The sequence below is a fragment of the Triplophysa dalaica genome, chromosome 14 (genome assembly GCF_015846415.1).
Source record: "Triplophysa dalaica isolate WHDGS20190420 chromosome 14, ASM1584641v1, whole genome shotgun sequence".
NCBI classification, from domain to species: domain Eukaryota; kingdom Metazoa; phylum Chordata; class Actinopteri; order Cypriniformes; family Nemacheilidae; genus Triplophysa; species Triplophysa dalaica.
In genome coordinates this window covers 9,876,019-9,896,995 of record NC_079555.1, presented here as the reverse complement: position 1 = coordinate 9,896,995, position 20,977 = coordinate 9,876,019, and the positions used below count along the sequence as shown (strand labels likewise).

General features: G+C 36.7%; 1 protein-coding gene across 1 annotated transcript in view; it reads left to right on the top strand.

Moving 5' to 3' along the window:
- Positions 1-17,711, top strand: part of slco3a1a (solute carrier organic anion transporter family member 3A1a) — a 38,311-nt gene extending 20,600 nt beyond the window's left edge. The window contains exons 3-10 of the mRNA XM_056766632.1: positions 7,406-7,504; positions 7,842-8,117; positions 10,469-10,633; positions 12,267-12,465; positions 12,878-13,046; positions 14,630-14,802; positions 15,064-15,128; positions 15,996-17,711. Of these exons, the coding sequence (XP_056622610.1) occupies positions 7,406-7,504; positions 7,842-8,117; positions 10,469-10,633; positions 12,267-12,465; positions 12,878-13,046; positions 14,630-14,802; positions 15,064-15,128; positions 15,996-16,369 (1,520 nt within the window). The 3' untranslated portion in view covers positions 16,370-17,711. The remainder of the gene's footprint in view (positions 1-7,405; positions 7,505-7,841; positions 8,118-10,468; positions 10,634-12,266; positions 12,466-12,877; positions 13,047-14,629; positions 14,803-15,063; positions 15,129-15,995) is intronic.
- Positions 17,712-20,977: the final 3,266 nt, after the last annotated feature.

Sequence of the window (20,977 nt, the reverse complement as noted above, 5' to 3'; positions counted from 1 at the left end):
TCAGCAATTTTTTACGGAAATAATGTCTTCGGTTAAAAGATCATATCAACTTTGTCGGACACGCTGGCCATCTGCCGGTATCCCGCTGCCTGTCTTTGAAACCCTTCGACACAAGACATTTCGTACTGTCTGTTTCTTCTATCCTGCTGTTCAGAGACTCTGATTTTCCTTCTGCATTTAACAACCGACGTTTCATCAGCCAGAAGCTATAATAATGGCTCAAGATTCCTCCGTATGTAAATTTGTGAAATATCAGGTAATTTTCCAGACCACCTTGACAGATTGAAAACGAACTTTGGCAACTAAGCATTCTGAAACATGACACGACCTCTGTGGATGAAAAATCTACTGGATTCTGCTCATGGTTTAAGACGTCAGTAAAAACAAAGCGTTCATGTCGAATGTAGTCTGACAACATGAATAAATCCCTGATCTGGCTTAATGTTTGCGTAATTCTTGCGTTCAACCTCTGCCTGGATGTCTAGTGCCATTGCGGCAGTGTCAACCTGAATGTTTTTCTCTGTCAGTCTGTCAGTGTGCTCTAAAGGCACACAGAATCTCATTCTTTATTGTTTCCTTACTTGACTAAAAGCGTTCTCTATGCTATTTGAGGTCACATGCTGTGATATCTATAGAATGTATTTTCAAACAGGATTCTGATATATATATAAACATTACTTAAATCAGTGTTTGATTTGTGATACATAGGGCACGCAGGGCATGTCCTGGTTGTTTGTTAACTGAAAGTATGTCTACAGTAAATGACTTCATGCTTGCCCATGCACGACCGTTATGCTGTGGGATCAGTGTTAATGTACAATGTGCAGTATTGTTGTTTAAGCTCTGGTGGTATTAAGTATGCAGTTGGACTTGCATTGTAAGCCTGCTCAGGAACCTAAGTGTCTGTTGTAGCAGGTTATAACAAGCATGTCAAATGCATTCAGACTGAACAGAGATCAGTTGATAATATAATGGTTAATTGATTTTAGTTTGAACTTTGAAAAATGTTTTGATACTTTTAGGACGGGGTCCAAATCATAAAATCTTTTTGACTTTTCAGCTACTTTTAAGGTTTTCACACTCTTATCAGCTTTATTTTGATTAAGAACCTCTGGGCATTTCACCCTATAGCTACAATGCTTCACAATTAAGCTCTTGCACTTGCTAAAAAAACGCATAAAATCAAACCCACTCCGAATATTTTATGACCGACGAAAATTTCGGAGGCAGTGTGTAAATGGGATTGACACAACATAAGTGCATATTTATTTTTTATTGTGCGGATATTACATATGCAAATTTCGGACTCAATGTGCAATGGCCTTTAGACTATATCACACACTGGTTCAAATAAAAACACATGTTATGGTGTAAAAGATATACAGTGCAATTACGTCAAGTATGAACAGTGAGAAACAAGTTCATTTTGTTCACCCATTAAATCTTTGGTGTTGAATTTAACATTGGGTTTTAATAAACAGGTTTAGCAATGTCAAGTGTGTAAAGCCCATTATTTTCACACTTTTTATGTGGGAACTTTTTTCTCTTCATTGTTTCTAGCACCTTAAATATTTATCCCTTCCGTCTCATGCTGAAATTAGGTAATATTTATAACACCATGTAAATGTAATCTCTTGGGGATTTTCAATATGCGAACATTTTCAAGTGCGTAAAAAAAATAGATATAAACAAGATGCTCCACTGATATTAATATGAATGGATAGGAATTGCTACACTCAATATGATAAAAGGAAGTTCTGCCTTGGAATAAAAATAGGGAATATTATGTGGTTCTTGCCAACCTGTGTGCATGCGAAGCAGCTGAAGAGACCTTGAAAAATGTGTCATGAGCACAATAAGCTCAGAAAATAAAAGTTGTGGTACAGTTGATGTTAAATTGTTAGTTAGTGATTTATTTAATTGTGATTTTAACAGAAATTTCTGAAATATCTGTATTCCCCCATAAAAGGCAATAGGACTTTGATCTTGCTAAAGTAGTTGCCCGGAGGCATTGCAAACATGAACACAGTGTGGCACGACTTCCATAAAAGGACTTTGAAAAAGGGCTGCTTTTCAGATTTCATAAAACATGCAAAAAACCAGCAAAAAACACATTAAAATAGCAAACAAGTCTTGAAATTAACTTTTATTTAACAATCTTAAATCTACATTCAATGTTGTGAATGATTTTTCATACAAGGTGAAATTGTGTCATATAATATGTCTGAAACTTTTTAATTTTATAACCCAAGTGAAGTCAGTTATACAGCAGACCCACAATTATATGTAAATTATACTTTTACCCTCAATGCTGTTTATCATTTATATGGTCGTTCTACATTCTTCAAAATGCCTTCTTTTGTGTTCAACAGAACAAAAAAAAGTAATTTTCCTACTATGGGAGTTAATGGGGGGCAAGAATTGTTTGGTTATAAGCATTCATACAAATATCTTTCTCTGTGTTCATCAGAACAAAGACATTTATTCAGATTTGGAACAACTCGAAGTAGTGAGTAAATGATGACAGAATTTTCATTTTTGGGAGAAGTGTCCCTTAGAATGGGCATACGAGCATACTGTATATTTAAACACAATTTCACTTTTTAGAAAGTATATATGGAAACTATTAGCACAGGATTTAATGCTTTTTTTGTTTTAACTGTAATTCTGAATGTCCTTTTCTGACTTGTTAATGCAGGTAAAAATACAAGATGCAGTTACACCATTATGAAAATATACTGGAATAGGCAGCCTAATGAACCTGCTTTTCTTTACTACCTTAAATGAGACTTTCAGGAAGAAAAGACTATTTCAAAGGTGTTTAGGTAAATCATGGACCATACCCAGCATGTCTGTTTTAACACCTGCTCTTATTGCTTTAATGAAGATTTAAGTTGCAAAGTTAAAAATACTAAGCCACAGAATTTGTCCTGTGTGGTAAATTTGATTTAATTACCTGCACATTGATATTTGGAGAAAAGGATAAGGCCTATTTCCCCAGTGACTACGGGCCCGGTTTTGTGAACGTGAAGAGGTTTTTATTAACTCTCTGTATGTTTCCCTGTGAGAATCAAGCATCCGATAGACCTTAGCTGTGTCTGAATTCGCCCCCATCTCCTATATAGTGCACTATATCGGGTGTCCGCAATTTTGCGGTGTTTTCCAAATTCTGAGTGATCAACTAATTCCTTACATTTGTTCACTACTTTTTAACCAGAATGCATCAGAATTTTGTGTGTACATCCGATGTAAATTCGTTCACTCACTATTTACCATGATACAGCGGGAATCAACGATCAGATTAGAATCATCTGCGGGAGAGGGACCGTTAATGTCACAAATGCACGTTCTTGTTAACAATTATTTTCTACTTTTTGAGAATAAACTGATAAAATGGATGCTACAGAAAGTGGTGATTTATTTACATTTTATTCAACTTAATAGAATAAACGTGGCAAACAGTTGTTTTGGTTCTTTTAATTAAAAACTAAAACAAAAACGTGACAAATATGGTATAAATTAACTTCACCATTTTACAAAACAATCCATAAAGCAAGCGTTATGACATGCAACATTACTGTCTGGCCCAGGTTATATTACATAAGTGTCCGAAATCGTTTACTCATGTGAACGCGTATGCAAATTCAGACACAGCTCTTGAGAAACCTTATTACCTAACATTATCAAACATTTCTCATCAAGACAATTTTGGTCTAAGATAAATTTTTGATAGAACTTTTTGGAGGTTCTGTAAAAAGATAATCTCTTAAAAAACAAAGATAGGAAGTCACTTGTGAATCTTCATGGCAGGCAGCTAATGAGGTGTGGCATACAGAAGGAGCCATTGACCTCAAAATCTCATTTTTTTTTTCTGCGCAGGAAACAAAACTTGTAAATCACACAAGCTTTTGCTTCAATTATCTGCATAGAAAAGGTCATCAAGAAACACTAGTCTTAGAAATTACTGATGGAAACTTTTCTTTCACTGAGGTTGGTTTCGCAGCACACGCTAACTGACACAATTCTTTAAAGCTAATGGCAAGATGCTGCTTTTTTGAGGTTTCCTGTGAGGGGAGTCAGTGGTGTAGTGTTGCTATGAGTATTGCGCACACATGGACACAAACACACACACAATCTCTTAGGCAACACACACTCAAAACACAGCCGTGACGTCCACTCGGCAGGATGGAAATTCAGATTTTATGAAACCTGTGTCGTACTGGGTTTACTGGTGTTTGTATACTCTCCACGCTAATCGCAGAAACATGCACTGTTAAACTAACAGCTTGTTTGCCTTTATGAATTGAAACATAATTCAAACGTTAATTTGACGTTTTTGGATGAAGAGAAGAAGTTTGTTTTGACCAGTAATTTAACCAGCCCAGCTGTTCCTCAGTAAACCGACTTGGTGTGTCATCAAAGTATTTTGGGTACTCAAGAACTCAGTTACTGATGTCTTATTTGGTGGTAGTTACCACTGCGCAGAAATTACTATTGAATCCAACGACGAGTTGTTTCACACTGTTCCTTCTCGATTCATGGGAAACATTTTCTTTAAACTGAGAACTTGTGGTTGCGGTTCTGTGGTTTGAACTGTGTACGTATGTGTATGCAAACACTCCCCCTTAGGTGGCCGGAAACAGACTTCTATTTCACAGACAAACACATTTTGATGGGAGGCATTGTTGATTTGAACCTGCAGAAAGTGACTCGGTTTTTCCAGCCATGCTCAATGGTTTCTGGTGGAGGACGATAAGCCACATCTGCTTGTGACTCTGTAAGTGGTTAAGGCATCATGTGTATGGTGTGAGGACTCTTTCTCTGTTGACCTCAAAGATGCACCAACTCTGTCCATTCAGCACAAATTACTATCTGATGACAAAAGAGAGTGTTTTTAAGCACACATATCTGTTTGGATGCAACCTTTAATGAGGGTGTTATGAGTGTCAATGCAGTGTTAACATGAACATCAAAGCGACAGTTCTATAGAAATCAATGCATGTGTTTTAGTGATGCCTCTTCATGTCACGTCTTTCTTGATCTTGTGGCAGAGTCATGGCAAAGCCTTAGGTTTTATGTGGAGAGAGACATTTTGGCACTTACGGCCTTCTATACTCTCTCTCCGGTCTCTGTTCCTGCCCTCTCGTTCCTCCTTTATCTCTCCATCAGTGTTTCATCCCCGACACCTGTCCCTTGTTAACTATCCTATGTTACCCCCCCTTTTTTAATGCCCTTTTGTTTGCTGTCCTGTGCTGATTCGTTTTGCTTGATCCGCTTGTATGTCAAGCACTCGTCCTTGTACCTTACCTAGTCTATAGACCCTAGCCTGCTGGATTCCGTGCCTAGTTTGAGGTTGTGTGTTTAGATTGTCGTGTCCTCATTATTTAAATAGTAAGTACAGTTATTCTGTCTTCTTGTTTGTGCCCCACGTGGGAAGTGTTTGTTTTCTTGTTTATTTATTGCTATGTACCTGGGGTCTCCCCATCGTGGGTTTTTGGTTTGTTTTATTAAAGTCTTATTTTGTTACCCCTTCACTGCTGCCTGCATCTGGATTCTTCCCCTGACATTTCGTGACAGATGTGCTGGACTTCTGGGTGTGTCATTTCAGCAAAATTTAAATGTTTCATCCTATTTGTCTCCAAAAATGTTTGTATTATCCTTTAAACTGACATGCTATCCGTTAACAGGAAATCACATTAGATAGTTATAAAATGTATGCTTTTTGCCTTTTTTCTTTTTGCATTTATTCAAAAATAATAGTTCAAATTAAAATAATATTCTATCAGTAATGTTTCATATAGCTTTTGCATAAAAATGTGCATTGGGTACACCAAAGGCTAACACAGGAATAGTTCACCCATATGGTAAATGAAAATTCTTTCACCATTTACTCATCTTCATATCATACCTGTATGGCTTTCTTTCCTCACCGGAATACAAAAGAAGGTATTTTGTGCAACATTGGTAGCCAAACAACATTGACCTCTTTGACGTTCATTGTATGGACACAAGACCACCAAGACATTTCTCTAAATATCTTCTTTTGTGCCAGTAGATAGAGTTGGATTTTAAACATCATGAGGATGAATAAATGATGACAGGATTTTTATTTTCGGGTGAACTTTCCCCTTAACACAAACACAACACTCATTCTAACATTCAGCAGAACTCACAGTTACAGTCTGGCTTTGTGTTTTCAAGCTCTCGGTCATTGTCTCTGTATTTAATGCTTTAAATACAGAGTATTTACTGCTGTCTTTAAGGCCTCCTGGAACACATCGACTGTGAGGTTTCATAAATTGCAAAAATTTGCTGGTTTCTTGTCACACCGTACTTCTGCTCATCCATACCACGCGTTTTGCACATTTTTATAACCTCTAATATTTCTCTGTTCTGAATTACTACAGTGGGCGAGTCCAGTTTTTGTGATAACAACATTGTGTGTGCTTTAATAAGAGAATGGCAGGGGACAGGCAAAGCTGATGAGAGTGTGGATAAAGCCTTGGTAATCTCAGAAGCAGCATGTGACCCACAGGGCTGTTGCTGGGTCGCTGTCACACTTTTTGACAACATATTAATAGGAATTTGTGACCCAGATGTCTGCCGCTTCTATTAGGTGCCAGCACAGCATTGTCTGCTCTTAGCTCTGCCACTCCATTCTGGTCCAAAGCAAATCCGTTTTTTTCTATGCTTTGTACGCAATCCTTTTCTCTTGAGGACTGGTGAATTACAACGGCTATACTGTATGTAATTTAGTTTTTATTCTATGTTTGGTTCAAGCGGCTTTTTATTTGGAGTTTGGCAAGGTCATGTTTGTAGAAGCTCTCCCTTATAATGTATTGTTAGTGACGTAAGGAATACCTGCTACAAGCATGTATCTAAAACTGTCTTTGTTTGACATTTCTTGGATGTTGTTTTGGGGATAAATGTAAGAACTACAACAATTAATTACAGTTCTTGCATTTCTGAAAGAGAAGCAAAGAGGTTTATATTTGGTCTTTTAAGTAGGCCTTGAGTTGAGTGTGCCACCTTGTGGCTGGAAAATAACATTTTAGCCCATACATTTTTCTTTAACTGCTTTACTTTAAATACATTTTACAATACAACAATTGTTCAAATTGTTTTTTTTTGTAAAAAAAAATCCAGGATCTTTGTTCATGTTAATTAATGCCAATATAATTGTTTATGTTAGTTCATTGTGCATCAACTTACCAATAGCAGATACAAATTCTTATTTTAAAATGTATTTGTAAATTTTGAAATTAACGTGAACTAATGTTCGCAAATACAACCTTACTGTGAAGTGTTACACTTGTTACTTTATGTTTAGTTTAAATCATGCATGTCTACTGTATTATGTCACCAAAATAACATTTTCTGATGGTGTTTTATTGTTGTATTTCAGGTATACTTTTTTCCACACTGGTATTTGGACCTGCTTGTGGTTTTATCCTGGGTTCTGTCTGTACCAACTTTTATGTGGATGCTTTGTTCATCGACACAAGTAAGTTTCAGCTCATCTTCTGTTTATACTGTATTCGAATAGCACACATCATTACAATCCAAGTATTCATTTGTTATTTTCAATATTCTTTTACATTATATATTGTGTTCAATAATTATTTCCTGTATGTATTTTTTTATATTCATACACATACAGTAAATGTAGTTAGCTATTCAACCCAATAAGGACTTAGGACCAGAATTTGAGGTGTTTTGACAAAACAACAGAATAGCTTTATGTGTATAATTTTAGTGTTCAATAATGTACAATTATTTGATTTACAGATGATTCTACTTACTAAATTTACCGTATTGTATGTGCACCTGACTTTCCTCAGCTAAACTAGCTATCAGTCCTGATGACCCCCGCTGGATCGGTGCATGGTGGGGCGGCTTCCTCCTCTGCGCCGTCTTACTCTTCTTCTCCTCCCTCTTCATGTTCGGTTTCCCCCAATCACTGCCAGGCAAGGAGGTGGAAGGAGGAGCTGAGAGTGAACAGGCCATGCTGCCCTCCTGTTTACCCCAGGATCATGAGAAATCCAAACCCAGCAATGGAGTCCTGAAGAACGACCAGCCCAACAACAGCAGCTTGTCCTGCTGGCAACAGCTCAGAGGTCTCTGTGCCATTTCCAATTACTACACAACTGCTCAATGCCTCTCTTTTACTTAGTCCAAGAGCTCTAAATTTGCATTGTAATGTTAGATGTACTCATATTGAAATTAGTCTGCTTTAGTTAGACTACAGTAAGGTTGCACTTGTCTCCAAATGCCTCATAACAGCTCTTATGGGTATAAACCTTATGTTTATTGATTAATGTGCCATGATAAGTGTCTACTTAAAATGTGCTTGTTGTTCTTGAATAAGATCTGTTAGAACTGTACCACTGTACACTGTGTCTCTTAACACAAGCATACGTCTTAAAGTTACACTCAGGAGACCAATTAGACAATTAGATTGAACTCTTACATATCACCCCTTATGGACTCCGCACTTCAAAACAGAACGCTCTGCTGATTTCTGTACAAATGGTGTATTTAAAGTGCAACTTGTCCCTTGGGTTTTCATGCCTGCATAGATGTTTTTTAAATACTTTGGCTGGCTTGGTTATGCATTCAGTTTACAGCTTTCAAATCGATTAATCGATTCTAAAATAAAAGCCTGTGTTCAAAATAAAAGCATGTTTACATGTGTATATAAATGGAGGGAAGGTGATGATGAGACTTTAATATAATGATATATATGATATAAATTTGATGACAATTTATATGTAAATATAATTTATATTATGTATTAATATAACGATGTATTACACATTTTTATATAAAGATACATATTTGTATAATTATATATCTGACCCTGGCTCTCAAAACCAGTCTTAAGTGGCACGGGAACATTTTTAGTTAAAGCCATAAATAGATTGTAAGTGTCAAAATTATTGATTTTTCTTTTATGCCAAAAATCATTAGGATATTAAGTAAAGATCATGTTCTATGAAGATATATTTTAAATTTCCTATGCTGTATATAATTTAAAACTTTATTTTTGTGAGTGAATGGCTAGTAACAGTGCCTCTTATTAACAACTTCAAAGGCAATTTTCTCACTATTATGATTATTTTGCCCCCCTTAGATTTCCAGAGTTTTAAACGGTTATATCTCCGCAAAATATTATCATATCATAAAAACCCAAACATCAATAGAAAGTTTAATTATTCACCTTTAAATTAATAATAAAAATTACATTTCGACCCTTAAGTCTGGTTTTGTTGTCCAGGGTCACATATACAGTACATATAAATACACATGCCACATATATCTATTATTTAAACACAAACTTCTTTAATATATTTGACCGCCGTAATTTAGTTATTTATTAAAGAACAATTCTAAGCTTTGTTTGAAATCAACAAGAATGTCAGTTCGCATCCTGTTTTACTTCCAAGTGACACAGGATATAGCCTAAGGGTCTTTGCACGTACAGTCTGAAATTTTCAAATGCGTTTTTCGTATTCGTATTTGGTGCTCGTTTGTGGTGTCTCTGAATTGTTAAGAAAGGGCTCTCAAAATGCTTGCTATGGATGCGAAAAACTCTGAAAGTCGAATCAAGTCCCAATTTGTTTATGACTGACAAAAATATCAGAGGCAGTGTGTAAATGTGATTGACACAACGTGAGGTTGTATTTATTTATTTATTTAGAATCAATGTGCAATGGGCTTAACGTAGGGAAAATCTGTATACTGACATGGATCCAGGCGGTTTGAAGAGAAAGGATTTGCGAGTAAAATGAAACTGAAAGCTTTTCAGAACCGGAGCAAGTTGTTCTTATAGAACATTTGAAAGAAAACATGTTTATCTTTGGAATAACATGCAAAATAAGACCCGGAATATGCACTCAAAGAGTAAATGTGGTTAGTTTCTGTTCCATATTGACACAGTATGCTATTCTTCATTGTAAGGCTCTTATAAAACAGCAGCCATCAATCATGTGCCATCCTGATGGCATATCACCTAACGTGTTACTAGAGACCTTGCAAAGCAGATGCTACGTTGGCTCAGGGTAAACGTAAATTCAGGAAGTTGGAATGCTGAATTGTAGGCAGCTGTTTTGTCCAACATGGGTGGTGCATTTTGCAAGGTTTTGGCATCTGGTAAATACAGTCTCCATCACAAAGTTTCAGGCGTCAAACATATCAATCAAATCGACAGCTCCTCAGCTTGTAGCAGTTCTGCGGCAATTTATAACGGAAATCTGGAAATTGGGGGTGAATGTGTGTTGTTCACTTGATATGTGTTTTGTTTTGTTATTTAACTTCTATCAAAAGTCAATCTTAACATTTTTAGAATGCTATACTGTATAGGCTATAGGATACAAAACAGGACTCACTCTCTGAATTATTCCTGTCTCATTTTCTTCTTCACTGTTTCTCTATTTCTCATTTTTGGCTTTTCCATTTTTTACTCCAGTTATACCCAAGGTGACTAAGCACCTGCTGTCAAACCCGGTGTTCACGTGCATCGTGTTAGCTGCCTGTATGGAGATTGCAGTCGTCGCTGGGTTTGCTGCCTTCCTTGGCAAATATCTGGAGCAGCAGTTTAACCTCACCACCTCTTCTGCTAATCAACTGTTAGGTGTGTATTGCACAAATATCCACATTTACACTGTTAAATAGACTGTTTCAACAACATAATAACGCAACATTATCAGAGGCTGGTAGAGTAGTCACTATATAACACAAAATAAAAGTCACTTTTTAAAAAATAACTAGAGTAAAAACTACTCAAGTAGCTAGTTACTACTTACTTTGGATCTGATTATATACTATTCATAAAATTAATTTTAATTACAATACTTTAATATTATATTTTATCCATATTTTTTTAATTATTATTCTTATCATAAAGCAGATATCTTTGCAATATAACAATTACACACGCAGGAGACAAGCATTTCTGTGAATCTCATGTCAATGAAGCCTACACAACTTGTTTAGAATAATAGACCATGTCAAACTAAAGCGAACATGCAGAATTTTGCATTTACACTGCCCTTAAGGCGGGGTGTTCGATTTTTCTTTGTGTTCAATTTGTGATGTTCAAATCACCAAAACCATCACACCCCTACCCACATCTTTTGCTTTCGTCAGCGCTTGTCTCGCCAATGTCCGTCCTGTGCACAGTACACCTTACTGCTGATTGGCTACAAGGTTGATTTTGTACTTGCCCCGACTTTGTCTAAACAAGCGTAATTCGGAAATCGGACACAGCTCCTTTAACTAAACTAAGAGCATTTCCTAAGATGATCTAGAACATCTGCAGCTCTCTCTTATATGAAATACAAACTGATTTTAGACAAAAACACATGTTTTCTCATGTTGTATCACATGTGTGTGTTGTGAAAACCTCTTACTTGTAAACACACAGTAAACAGTGAACCACGCGGCCGTCGACAATTTTTCTTAAAAAATTACCGTCGGGTTATCAATAACCGTCGGGTTATTGTTCTTCTAATGTATATTTCTGCAAGCCCACGTCTCTGTGTAACAAGGTCGCACGCATGTTGCTGTGTCTGAAGAACAGTTCCCGATAGCGCTCGCCCATATGGCGGGCATTTATCATTGCTGGCAACAATATGACAAATTTGCAGTTTTTGTTTGATAGATATAGATTCATATCCACTTCATCCTCTAATACAGAATAATAACCAAACCGCAAGCATCTTATTATTATGTTTATCAGTATATTCTGATGATGTATAAAGTATGCGATAATGGTGTTGAATTGTGTTTTATGTAATAAATGATTAATTGAATGGGTCCTGTAGTTTTGTCGCATTTAAAGAAACCGTATGGGACATTGACATCTAGCAGTTGAGCTTGGTGTCGTAGTTTAAATTTAAAATATTTGGGAGGCAAGTTCAGCCAAGGAACGGTTCTTCTCTGTTTCTTTTGCTTGTTATCAAAAATCGACAGGCACCGTGAATGTGTATAGGAAGTTAAGGGCAGTATATGAACAAACACATGCGCAGTAAGGTTTTTTTATGTTGTTGCTTTGAAACCGTCTATACAGTGAGGTCTAAATGTGAAAATGCTTCATTTTAGCAGTTGAACACATAAACTTCCATAAACATAAAAAGTCCTCCAGAATTACTCTGAAACATACAATGGTTGTACTTATACAAGATAAATTATTACAAGACTATTAAAGTTTTTAATACGTTTAAATATATCACATGTTCCTTTGACAATGTTCTGTCTGTAAACAGGTATGACAGCGATCCCATGCGCCTGTCTGGGTATATTTCTGGGAGGATTGCTGGTGAAGAAGCTGAACCTGAGTGCTCTTGGAGCTATATGTATGGCCATGCTGGTCAATCTCATCTCCACCGCCTGTTACGTGTCCTTTCTCTACCTGGGCTGTGACACAGGACCTGTCGCTGGGGTGAACTTCCCCTATGGCAACGAGTACGGAGGGCTAATCTGCTTTTTCACCGCGCAGCCTTGTTGTTTTTCTGACATTTATTTAGTCTTCGCAGTGAGGCTAGAGAATGACAAGTCCACATCTTGACACATTTATTTCAATGTATAAAGTGGAATATATACAAAGAATTTCAGAGGGGTGGTTATCAAAACTCAGCTAAATATTCCAAGCTGGTAGATTTTAGATGGGTTATTTTTTAGTTTAGACACTTATTCCAGCGTAGTATTTAAATCCAATTTAAATCCATAGACATTAGCTTCCAACCAGTCAGGTATGTAAATGCTGAGGTTTATGTTGAATCAGTGCTTGGATGGGCTCTCTCACACCAAATGCATCAAATGTACTAGTACAAACCAACTTCGATTCAAACAGGTGAATTTGTTTTTGTGGATATAGGACATTCCAAGTAGGCCAGAGGCCGGAACACCCCTGCATGAGTCATTGTAACTGCTACACTTCATCTATTAGCCCCGTTTGCGGCTCCAACGGCGTGACCTACTTGTCGTCCTGTTTGGCCGGCTGCACCAGAGCCATCCGCACTGGACCACAATCTTCTCTCTCGCAGGTCATTAGCCATCTCATTTACACGCCGATGTTTGTTTGTCTTCCTCTGTTTCTTTATCTTTCTCGTCGGAGTGTGTTGCGCTCTCTCGCCCTCGCTCTCATTTCCTGGACAGCTGATGTCCTGCTTGGGTCATTAGAATGAAGCCCACATCCAACAGCAGACATACTGTGCGTTGGAAGGGACACGGTGTTCTGCCCGCCAGGCATCTTAATGGGTACCGCAATATGGACCCCTGCACTCATTACCATACAGAGCAAATGGTTTCAGCTGGAACGGACGAATCCAAGACAACATTCACAAGCGTTGTCTTAATTCGAACGCAGGATCCCAACATGAGTGTACCAGCTAGTTTAAATGAAGCTTACTGGGGTTCTGAGTGCCTCTGTCTCTGTAGTTCAGACTCTGACTTATGATGTAGTAAGTGTAGACCAGGGTTATTGTAGTTGTTTCCTAAATGACATACTATTTATTATGCCCTTAAACTATGCACTATGCACTCAACCATCGTCCCAAATGGAATACTTAACAATTTTATACTAACCGGAAGTGTGTGCGGTTTTCCAGACGTGGACAAATGACGTCAAGCTTGCTACACAATGTCAATAAAAAATCTATTTATACATCGCACATTTAATGTCATTTTAATCTGTTTTGCTCAGCATGACTTCGGTCAGCATTACATTGAAGCGTAATCGCTCTGCAGGACTGCAGGAATCGCAACTTTGCTTGAGCAGCATCTGATAGCTCCACCTCCCTTCCGCTACATATGCGAAACTGCGACCGTGGAGTGCGTGAAGTTTACAGATCTCCCCACTTCATATTTTCGGTTGAATGAGTGCATCATACGGGTTCATAAAGTGCACTTTTTTTTGAGAAATTGTAATGTGAACGCACTACTCACACTTTTTATACTACAAAATGGCGTAGAATAGTGCATTAGTGCGCGATTTGGGACGTACCTAAAATTTCAAGAACTGCCATTCTTTTTTAATGGCAACCTTGGTAACACATAGTAACACAATGAACAAGTTTCAATTACATTATTTGTATATTTGTACAGTAAATATTTTTTACTGTTTATTGTTATTCATATGCATTCAAAGAGTTTATTCAGAGATGTAATTATTTTTCAAATTCTATTTCTCTATTCACCCCAAAAAAATATATATTTTAAATCTGTATATGACTCTTCTGTGGCACACCAAATACGATATTTTGAGAAATTTCTCAGTGCTTTTGTATCCATAGAATGAAAGTCAATGGGGCCAGCATTGTTCAGTTAACAAGGTTCTTCAAAATATCTTCTTTGGTGTTCTGCAGAATAAAGTAAGTCATACATGTTTGAATGGTCCAGTGTATGAAATTTAGCAGCATCTAGCGGTGAGGTTGTGAATTGCAACCAACGGCTCATTCCCCTCTCCCTTTCGAAGCACTACAGCGCTGACACCGACCTACTTTTTTGTTTCTTTGGAGATAACATATTTACAGTATATCCGTTTGTCTTCTATTAACAGTTCTAGGTGCTTTTATTTGCTGGTTGTGTGGTGGATTTGAATGTGTATTGTTTGTTTTCATGTTTATAGAACCTGACCGGTTGTGCGTGCATCTCTGGATACAGTGACTTTGCAACGGCTGTGCCTGGCAAATGTCCACGGCCCGGCTGCCAGGAGGCCTTCCTCACCTTCCTGTGTGTGATCTGTGCCTGCAGTATGATTGGAGCCATGGCCCAGACCCCCTCTGTTATCATCCTCATCAGGTGAGTCATCTGTCACCATACAAAAACAAGTGTGATGATGTTCAAAGCACCCTCAGAATGCACACTCTTTACCAAATCTTCATGATCCATTTGGTGTTTTCTACAGATGATTTAAAAGGATTTGTGCATAGGGATGCTTTTAAAGTTTTATTAGTGATGGATGAGCTAAGAAATAAAACATTCTGGACCAGTTCTTTATAATATTGTGTTTAAGTTCACGTGACCATATATTGACTCAGGTGTTATTTCTTACTTTCTCAGAACCGTGAGCCCTGAGCTGAAGTCTTACGCCCTTGGAGTTCTTTTTCTGTTGCTCCGGTTGTTAGGTGAGAGATTTATGACAAAACAACACATTTACTAGTGAAGCGACATTTAATTTTTCATGCTTCCACAATATATTGTCTAGGGTAATCTATTTACTTTGCTGTAACTGAAATTTGGCTAAGAATGCATTTGTACCAAATTAAATTTCTTTGCTTGGCTGCTAATCCGAAGTGCGGTGAAAGAAGGACATGTTGAGGTTCATTTGCCTCATCTTTCGTTTTTCCTGAAGCGGAACGCGATTGTTTTTATCAGTCGATTAAAGGCTGTTTGTCATAATTAAAATCAAAGTTCTCAAATGTTTTCTGTCAGTCAATTAAAGACTGTTTGATTAAAATCATAGTTTTTTCATCTCTTCTAAGAAAACAATTGTTTCCTATCAGTCAATAAGAAGCTGTTTGTCATAATTAAAATCAGAGTTCTCAAATGTCAAAGGTTTATTATTTTTGAAAATTAAAGAACTATATTTTCTCTTTAATACAAGTTAAGTTCTAATGAAAGCATTGACAAACTTTTTCGTCTCATCTCTTGTTTTAAAAAATGCAAAAAAATCAGGGTAACAGGAATGCACTTACAATAAAAATGTTAATAAACATGTGTATCCATAGAATGTTATCATTATATTTGATTCAATCATATGAAATTCCTTGCCTTGGTGCTTGCAATAGTATCAACTTGCTTATAATACATGTGATATTTTAAAAGAGCTCAAATATAGATGCATATACTTTGAAGATTATTTAAACATAAGATCAAAGTCTGAAACGAGTGGAAATAACTGTACACAGTTAAGTTCGTCTTCAACATGTTATGTGATTCAGATTCGATCACTAGATGTACCATATATTAACCCAACAACACCAATCTTGCAGGATTCATTCCCCCACCTTTGATATTTGGCACGGGGATCGACTCCACATGCCTTTTCTGGAGCACAGAGTGTGGGGAAAAAGGTGCCTGTCTGCTGTACGACAACGTGACCTACCGACACCTGTATGTCAGCATGGCCATTGTTCTCAAGGTGGTGGCGTTTATCCTCTACGCGATCACCTGGCAATGCTTGCGGAGAAACTACAATAAATATATTAAAAACTTTGAGGCATACGTCACCCCCTCTGAAATGTTCTCGTCCAGCGTGAATCTGGACAGTTTGGGAAAAGACAGTCAAAACCAAGACATCAGGACTAAGTTTATATATAACCTGGAGGATCATGAGTGGTGCGAGAACATCGAATCTGTTTTATAGTGGGTTGAAGTGCTGTATTTCTGCTGAAGGATTGTGTTTCGTCCAGTATGTATGGGACTGTTGCATTACTCGCAATTCACGCACACCGTTCTACTAGGTCCATCTTGTTTTAAGAAGTACTTTCAACGAAGGTATGTGTTCAGTGCCAGTACAATGTTGTACGTATTTGAGCGTCTTATTTACTGTTAGATTCATTGACTTGTTTGCTCAACTCCACTCAGCTGCGCTGTTGTCATACTAAAAGGCAAACACAAAATAACTTTACACATTTTTTATTTTATGTTAAAAGGTAAAAACAAGCCTAAGTCCATTATTATTATGGGGAAGATGTCGATACTGTATGTCACAACATGACCAAGCAGATCATTGAAAATATAATAATATAAAATGCAGTGTATACTGCAATTCTATACTATATATGAAAACAATTTCAGTTATGTGTCAAAACATTCACCTAAATCACTTTCTGAAGTGTTTGAGAAATGTGCTTTTCTTTTTAAGTGCTTTTTCAGCATTTTTCTTCTCTTTTTTTATTTCGTTTATTAAGCCCTAAAATGTCTTAATTTCGAAAGGTTTTTGAGAAGATCATGTTTATTGTTACTATCTTTTATATTTGTGCAATAGTGGGAGAATCTTTGGGGGGAAAAGCAAGACATGTTTTTCTCTGACGTAATATATATTTGTCATTAGATTTTTTTGGGGGGGATGTTGAACACAAACAGATGTTTTAGTTTACAAAGGGTTTATCCATAGTTCTATAACTGTTATGATTATGAGAATGCCTCTATATACAGATTACTATATTGAAATGTAATGGAGTAGTCTGTAGAAATATTGTGTCATGACTGAAAGAGAACGAAGAAAAAAATTTGTTTTATTAAGTGGCATATATGAGTAATGTTCTCATCTTCCGGTCCTCACTTTAGAGCAAATAACATGGTGTTATGAGGATCAGGATAGGCCCTGGTATTTACACAGACAAAAAAAGTTTGAGAATGGAATTTTATACGGTTGTAATGTTACATGTAAAATATGTTAAGTAACTTTATGGATTTTATGGATTGAGATTTAAAGATTTTATTTCACTTACTGAAATTATATATGACACTGTGGGTTCTTTAGAAGATTAGAAATAGTGGTGTAAGTCACATTGGGATCACAACTGTTTATAAAGGTTTCATAATTTCAACTTTATATACAATTTTCTCTAAAATGTAATAGCACATCAGACTTGTTTTACAGGCAAAGATGTCACTCCGGTTAAAGCAGTGTGCTTTTCATATCATTTTTAATGGCAAAATAACTTTTATTTTATCTTGCAAATAAATTATTTTTCAGAGTATCTCAGATGTGTGTTTTTGGCTAAATGTTTAAAAGAAGAAGTTTGAATGAATACTTAAAATATTTTTCTATACTTTTCAGTTGAAGAAGTTTATTAATATAATTTACTTTTTACTACCACAAAAGGTAGAGGATCTATTGACAGATATGCAATATAATATACATAACTGTGTCTTTAGAATTGTATAAAGTCCTTACATAATGATGAATTTTTTATATTCTTAGAATGAGCTATTTCTGTCTACATACACAGCGGGTCCCCTTGCATGGAATTCACCATGTTTTTTCTACAGTAGCCCTACATGGACAAAATGCTCTACAAAGGGTGTTTCGTAAAAACGTTATCTCCTTCGGCACATAAGCGAAAACGTGACGACATCTGTGTGTCAGCAAGTGCTTCGAAGGGGAGGGCTGGAGTTTGCCATTGCTTGCAATTTCCAACCTCACCGCTAGATGCCGCTAAATTTCATACACTGGACATTTAAATTGAAGCTCTTAGATGGTCTTAAGTTTTTTTCACACAGGTAGCAAAAACTCTCTCTGTTTTCTAACAGACATTGGATGTGCTAAATACAGTCTGCCCTATTACACTCTTATTATATAAAACATCCCATGGATTGTCTTTCAATAGACAATTTTGCATAAAATTTATTCATATTACAATATGAATGAGGGACTGTATTAAACGTTTGATGTAAAAGGACCAAACTTGGTTATTTATAAAATCTAGGACAAAATACAGGAGAGAAAATGATATGTCATTGACGTGGTTTGTACTCTTATGGGGTAGAGAGGTTTGATTCAGCATGTCCGCATTGCTTTTGTGTGTTTGTTTCCACTATTATGGTAATTGTTTTATCCTCTCCCTCAGAGCTGTACCAACCAAGCCGCTCAACCACCCAATTATTAAAAAGATATGAAAGTAGACACGTAGTGCCTCGTTTCAAATAACCGTCTTCTTTAATATCACCTTGGGCTGTCCCCTAAATAAAGATGCTGCATGTTTTTAAAGGTGAAATGCACAATACTTCACCGTGGTGCTTTTGAATTAAACTCTGGACCATCCCCAACTTCAGAAGCCATCTAATCTGTCTGATTTATTTTCTTGTAATTTATAGACACGTAAGGTCAACAACCTAAATACAACAACCTTGAAGTTATTTATATAACCAGACGACTGCCAAATGTCATGATTTTTGGAACCAGAGTTGACTAAAGATTTCGGGGGTATTTAAACTGAACTCCTGCCTCTTTGATTTAATGGAGTATTTATCCTTTATCAATTTTAAACGGTGTCTCTTTAACGGAGGTGACACATCTGCGCCTGTTAATCTGCCCTGGCTAAGAAGATTAAAGTCTTTATTTACGTGCCTTCGATCTCCTTGTGTAGCCTTGACAGATAAACTAAGAACTGAATGAAGAAAAGCATACCCATTACCTGTGAAGAAGAGTCTATGTTTTCAAAATCTCAGAAAGTGATGTTTCTACGATGTCATAGTCGACACATCCATTGTACACATCCATTATAACATATAACAATGACTGTTATTAATTTCCAAAATGAATGTGATACATTTCTGGAACAACAATGCAACATTCAGTGAATATTTTATATGCGACTGAAAGATTGAAGAGTTTATTTATAACGCAGGTGTCCCGCTCATCAACACCTGCAAGAACACAAAACATCTGCCAAGACTACAAAAGGTTTATTCTAGTTAAAAATATGCATCATTGAACACGCTGTCAACATTATCATCAGGCCATCGATGTTAGATATTTCTCGGTTCCAACTCGTACATCTTTCAAAACTCCAAGGACTCAAACTCAGGAGCAATGAGGCTTTCAAACCTTAATGCAGTGTATTTATACACTGCAGTGCATTGTTATTTGGGTAATTTTTGTCAGCAAATAGAGAGCTATTTAAACCGATGTGTACCGATTACAGGGTCGAGAGGGCTAGTTAGATTACCCCCCTAATTTCTTATGCAGCCCTCCTTAAAGAAACCGTAATAGCTTGCAGAAATTGAATCACGTTTCTTCTAGAATGTAAATGTTTTGCATGCATTTGAAAGTCTTTTTCTGTGTTTTGCTAGCAGAACTGAAAAAACCTCCTGAAATTTAGACGTCTTTCTCTTTTAGAGGTACGTCGGGAATTCAAATCATGCTTGTACTGGAAGATAAGGGATTATCGGCAGTGTTTCCCTATGGAAATGCACCCTGAGCATAAAGTGGAATAAGGTTTGGTTTGGCATGCGTTGTGTGTATGTTGATATGCACAATGCATCTGTTTGGCTTTGTTTCACATAATAATCCATCGCAGCTATGGCTGCCCCATCAAACTGGGCATAATTAATTTGGGGATTCATTACAGAGTCTGATTTCTCAGGAGATCGATATGATTGGTGTGTTAGAATGCACACAATATTTTTATGTAAATATCTCATTTGTGACCCTGGACAACAAAACCAGTCTTAAGTAGCACGGGAACATTTTTAGAAATCGCCAAATATAAAATTTCCGATTTTTATTTTTGCCAAATATCATTAGGATATTAAGTAAAGATCATGTTCCATGAAGGTACTTTATACATATCCTAAAGTAAATGTATAAAAACTTTATTTTTGTGAGTGGATGGCCTACTACAGTGCCTCAGATGAACAATTTCAAAGGCGATTTTCTCAATATTTTGCTTTTTCGCACCCTCAGATTTCAGCTTTGTAAACAGTTGTTGTTCCCCTAGATAGTTTCCTATCTTAACAAGCCAAATATCAATAGGAAGCTTATTTCTTCAGCTTTCAGATGATGATAAAATCTCAATTTCCAAAATTGACCCTTAAGACTGGTTTTGTCGCCAGGGTCACATTTTAGAGAGTCGATATTCTGCAGCAGTGATTTAGCATTAAACTAAAGCCATGAAGAGCAGATGCTGAGTTTATGAGAAAATGATTCCTCCCACCCAGCGCCCACTGACAATTGCCCATAATAATCGAATAACTTGTCATCTTAAGTAGAAAAAACTTCAAGCTGTTTTGGCTGCGGCTTTGTAACACAATAGAAAAGAACGACCCTGAAGCTGAGCTGATGCTCGGCACTCATTAGAATATTTGCGAGAGGAGAGAGCTGGGATTGTCACTAGGCTCTTTATGTTTTCCATTTTTGATGTTTGGTTCAAAGCAGAGGTTGAGAGGAGAATTAAAGCCCTGCTTTAATATACATCGGCTGAGTTTAGGAACAAAAAGTAGCTTGATGCTTTATGGTTTTTAA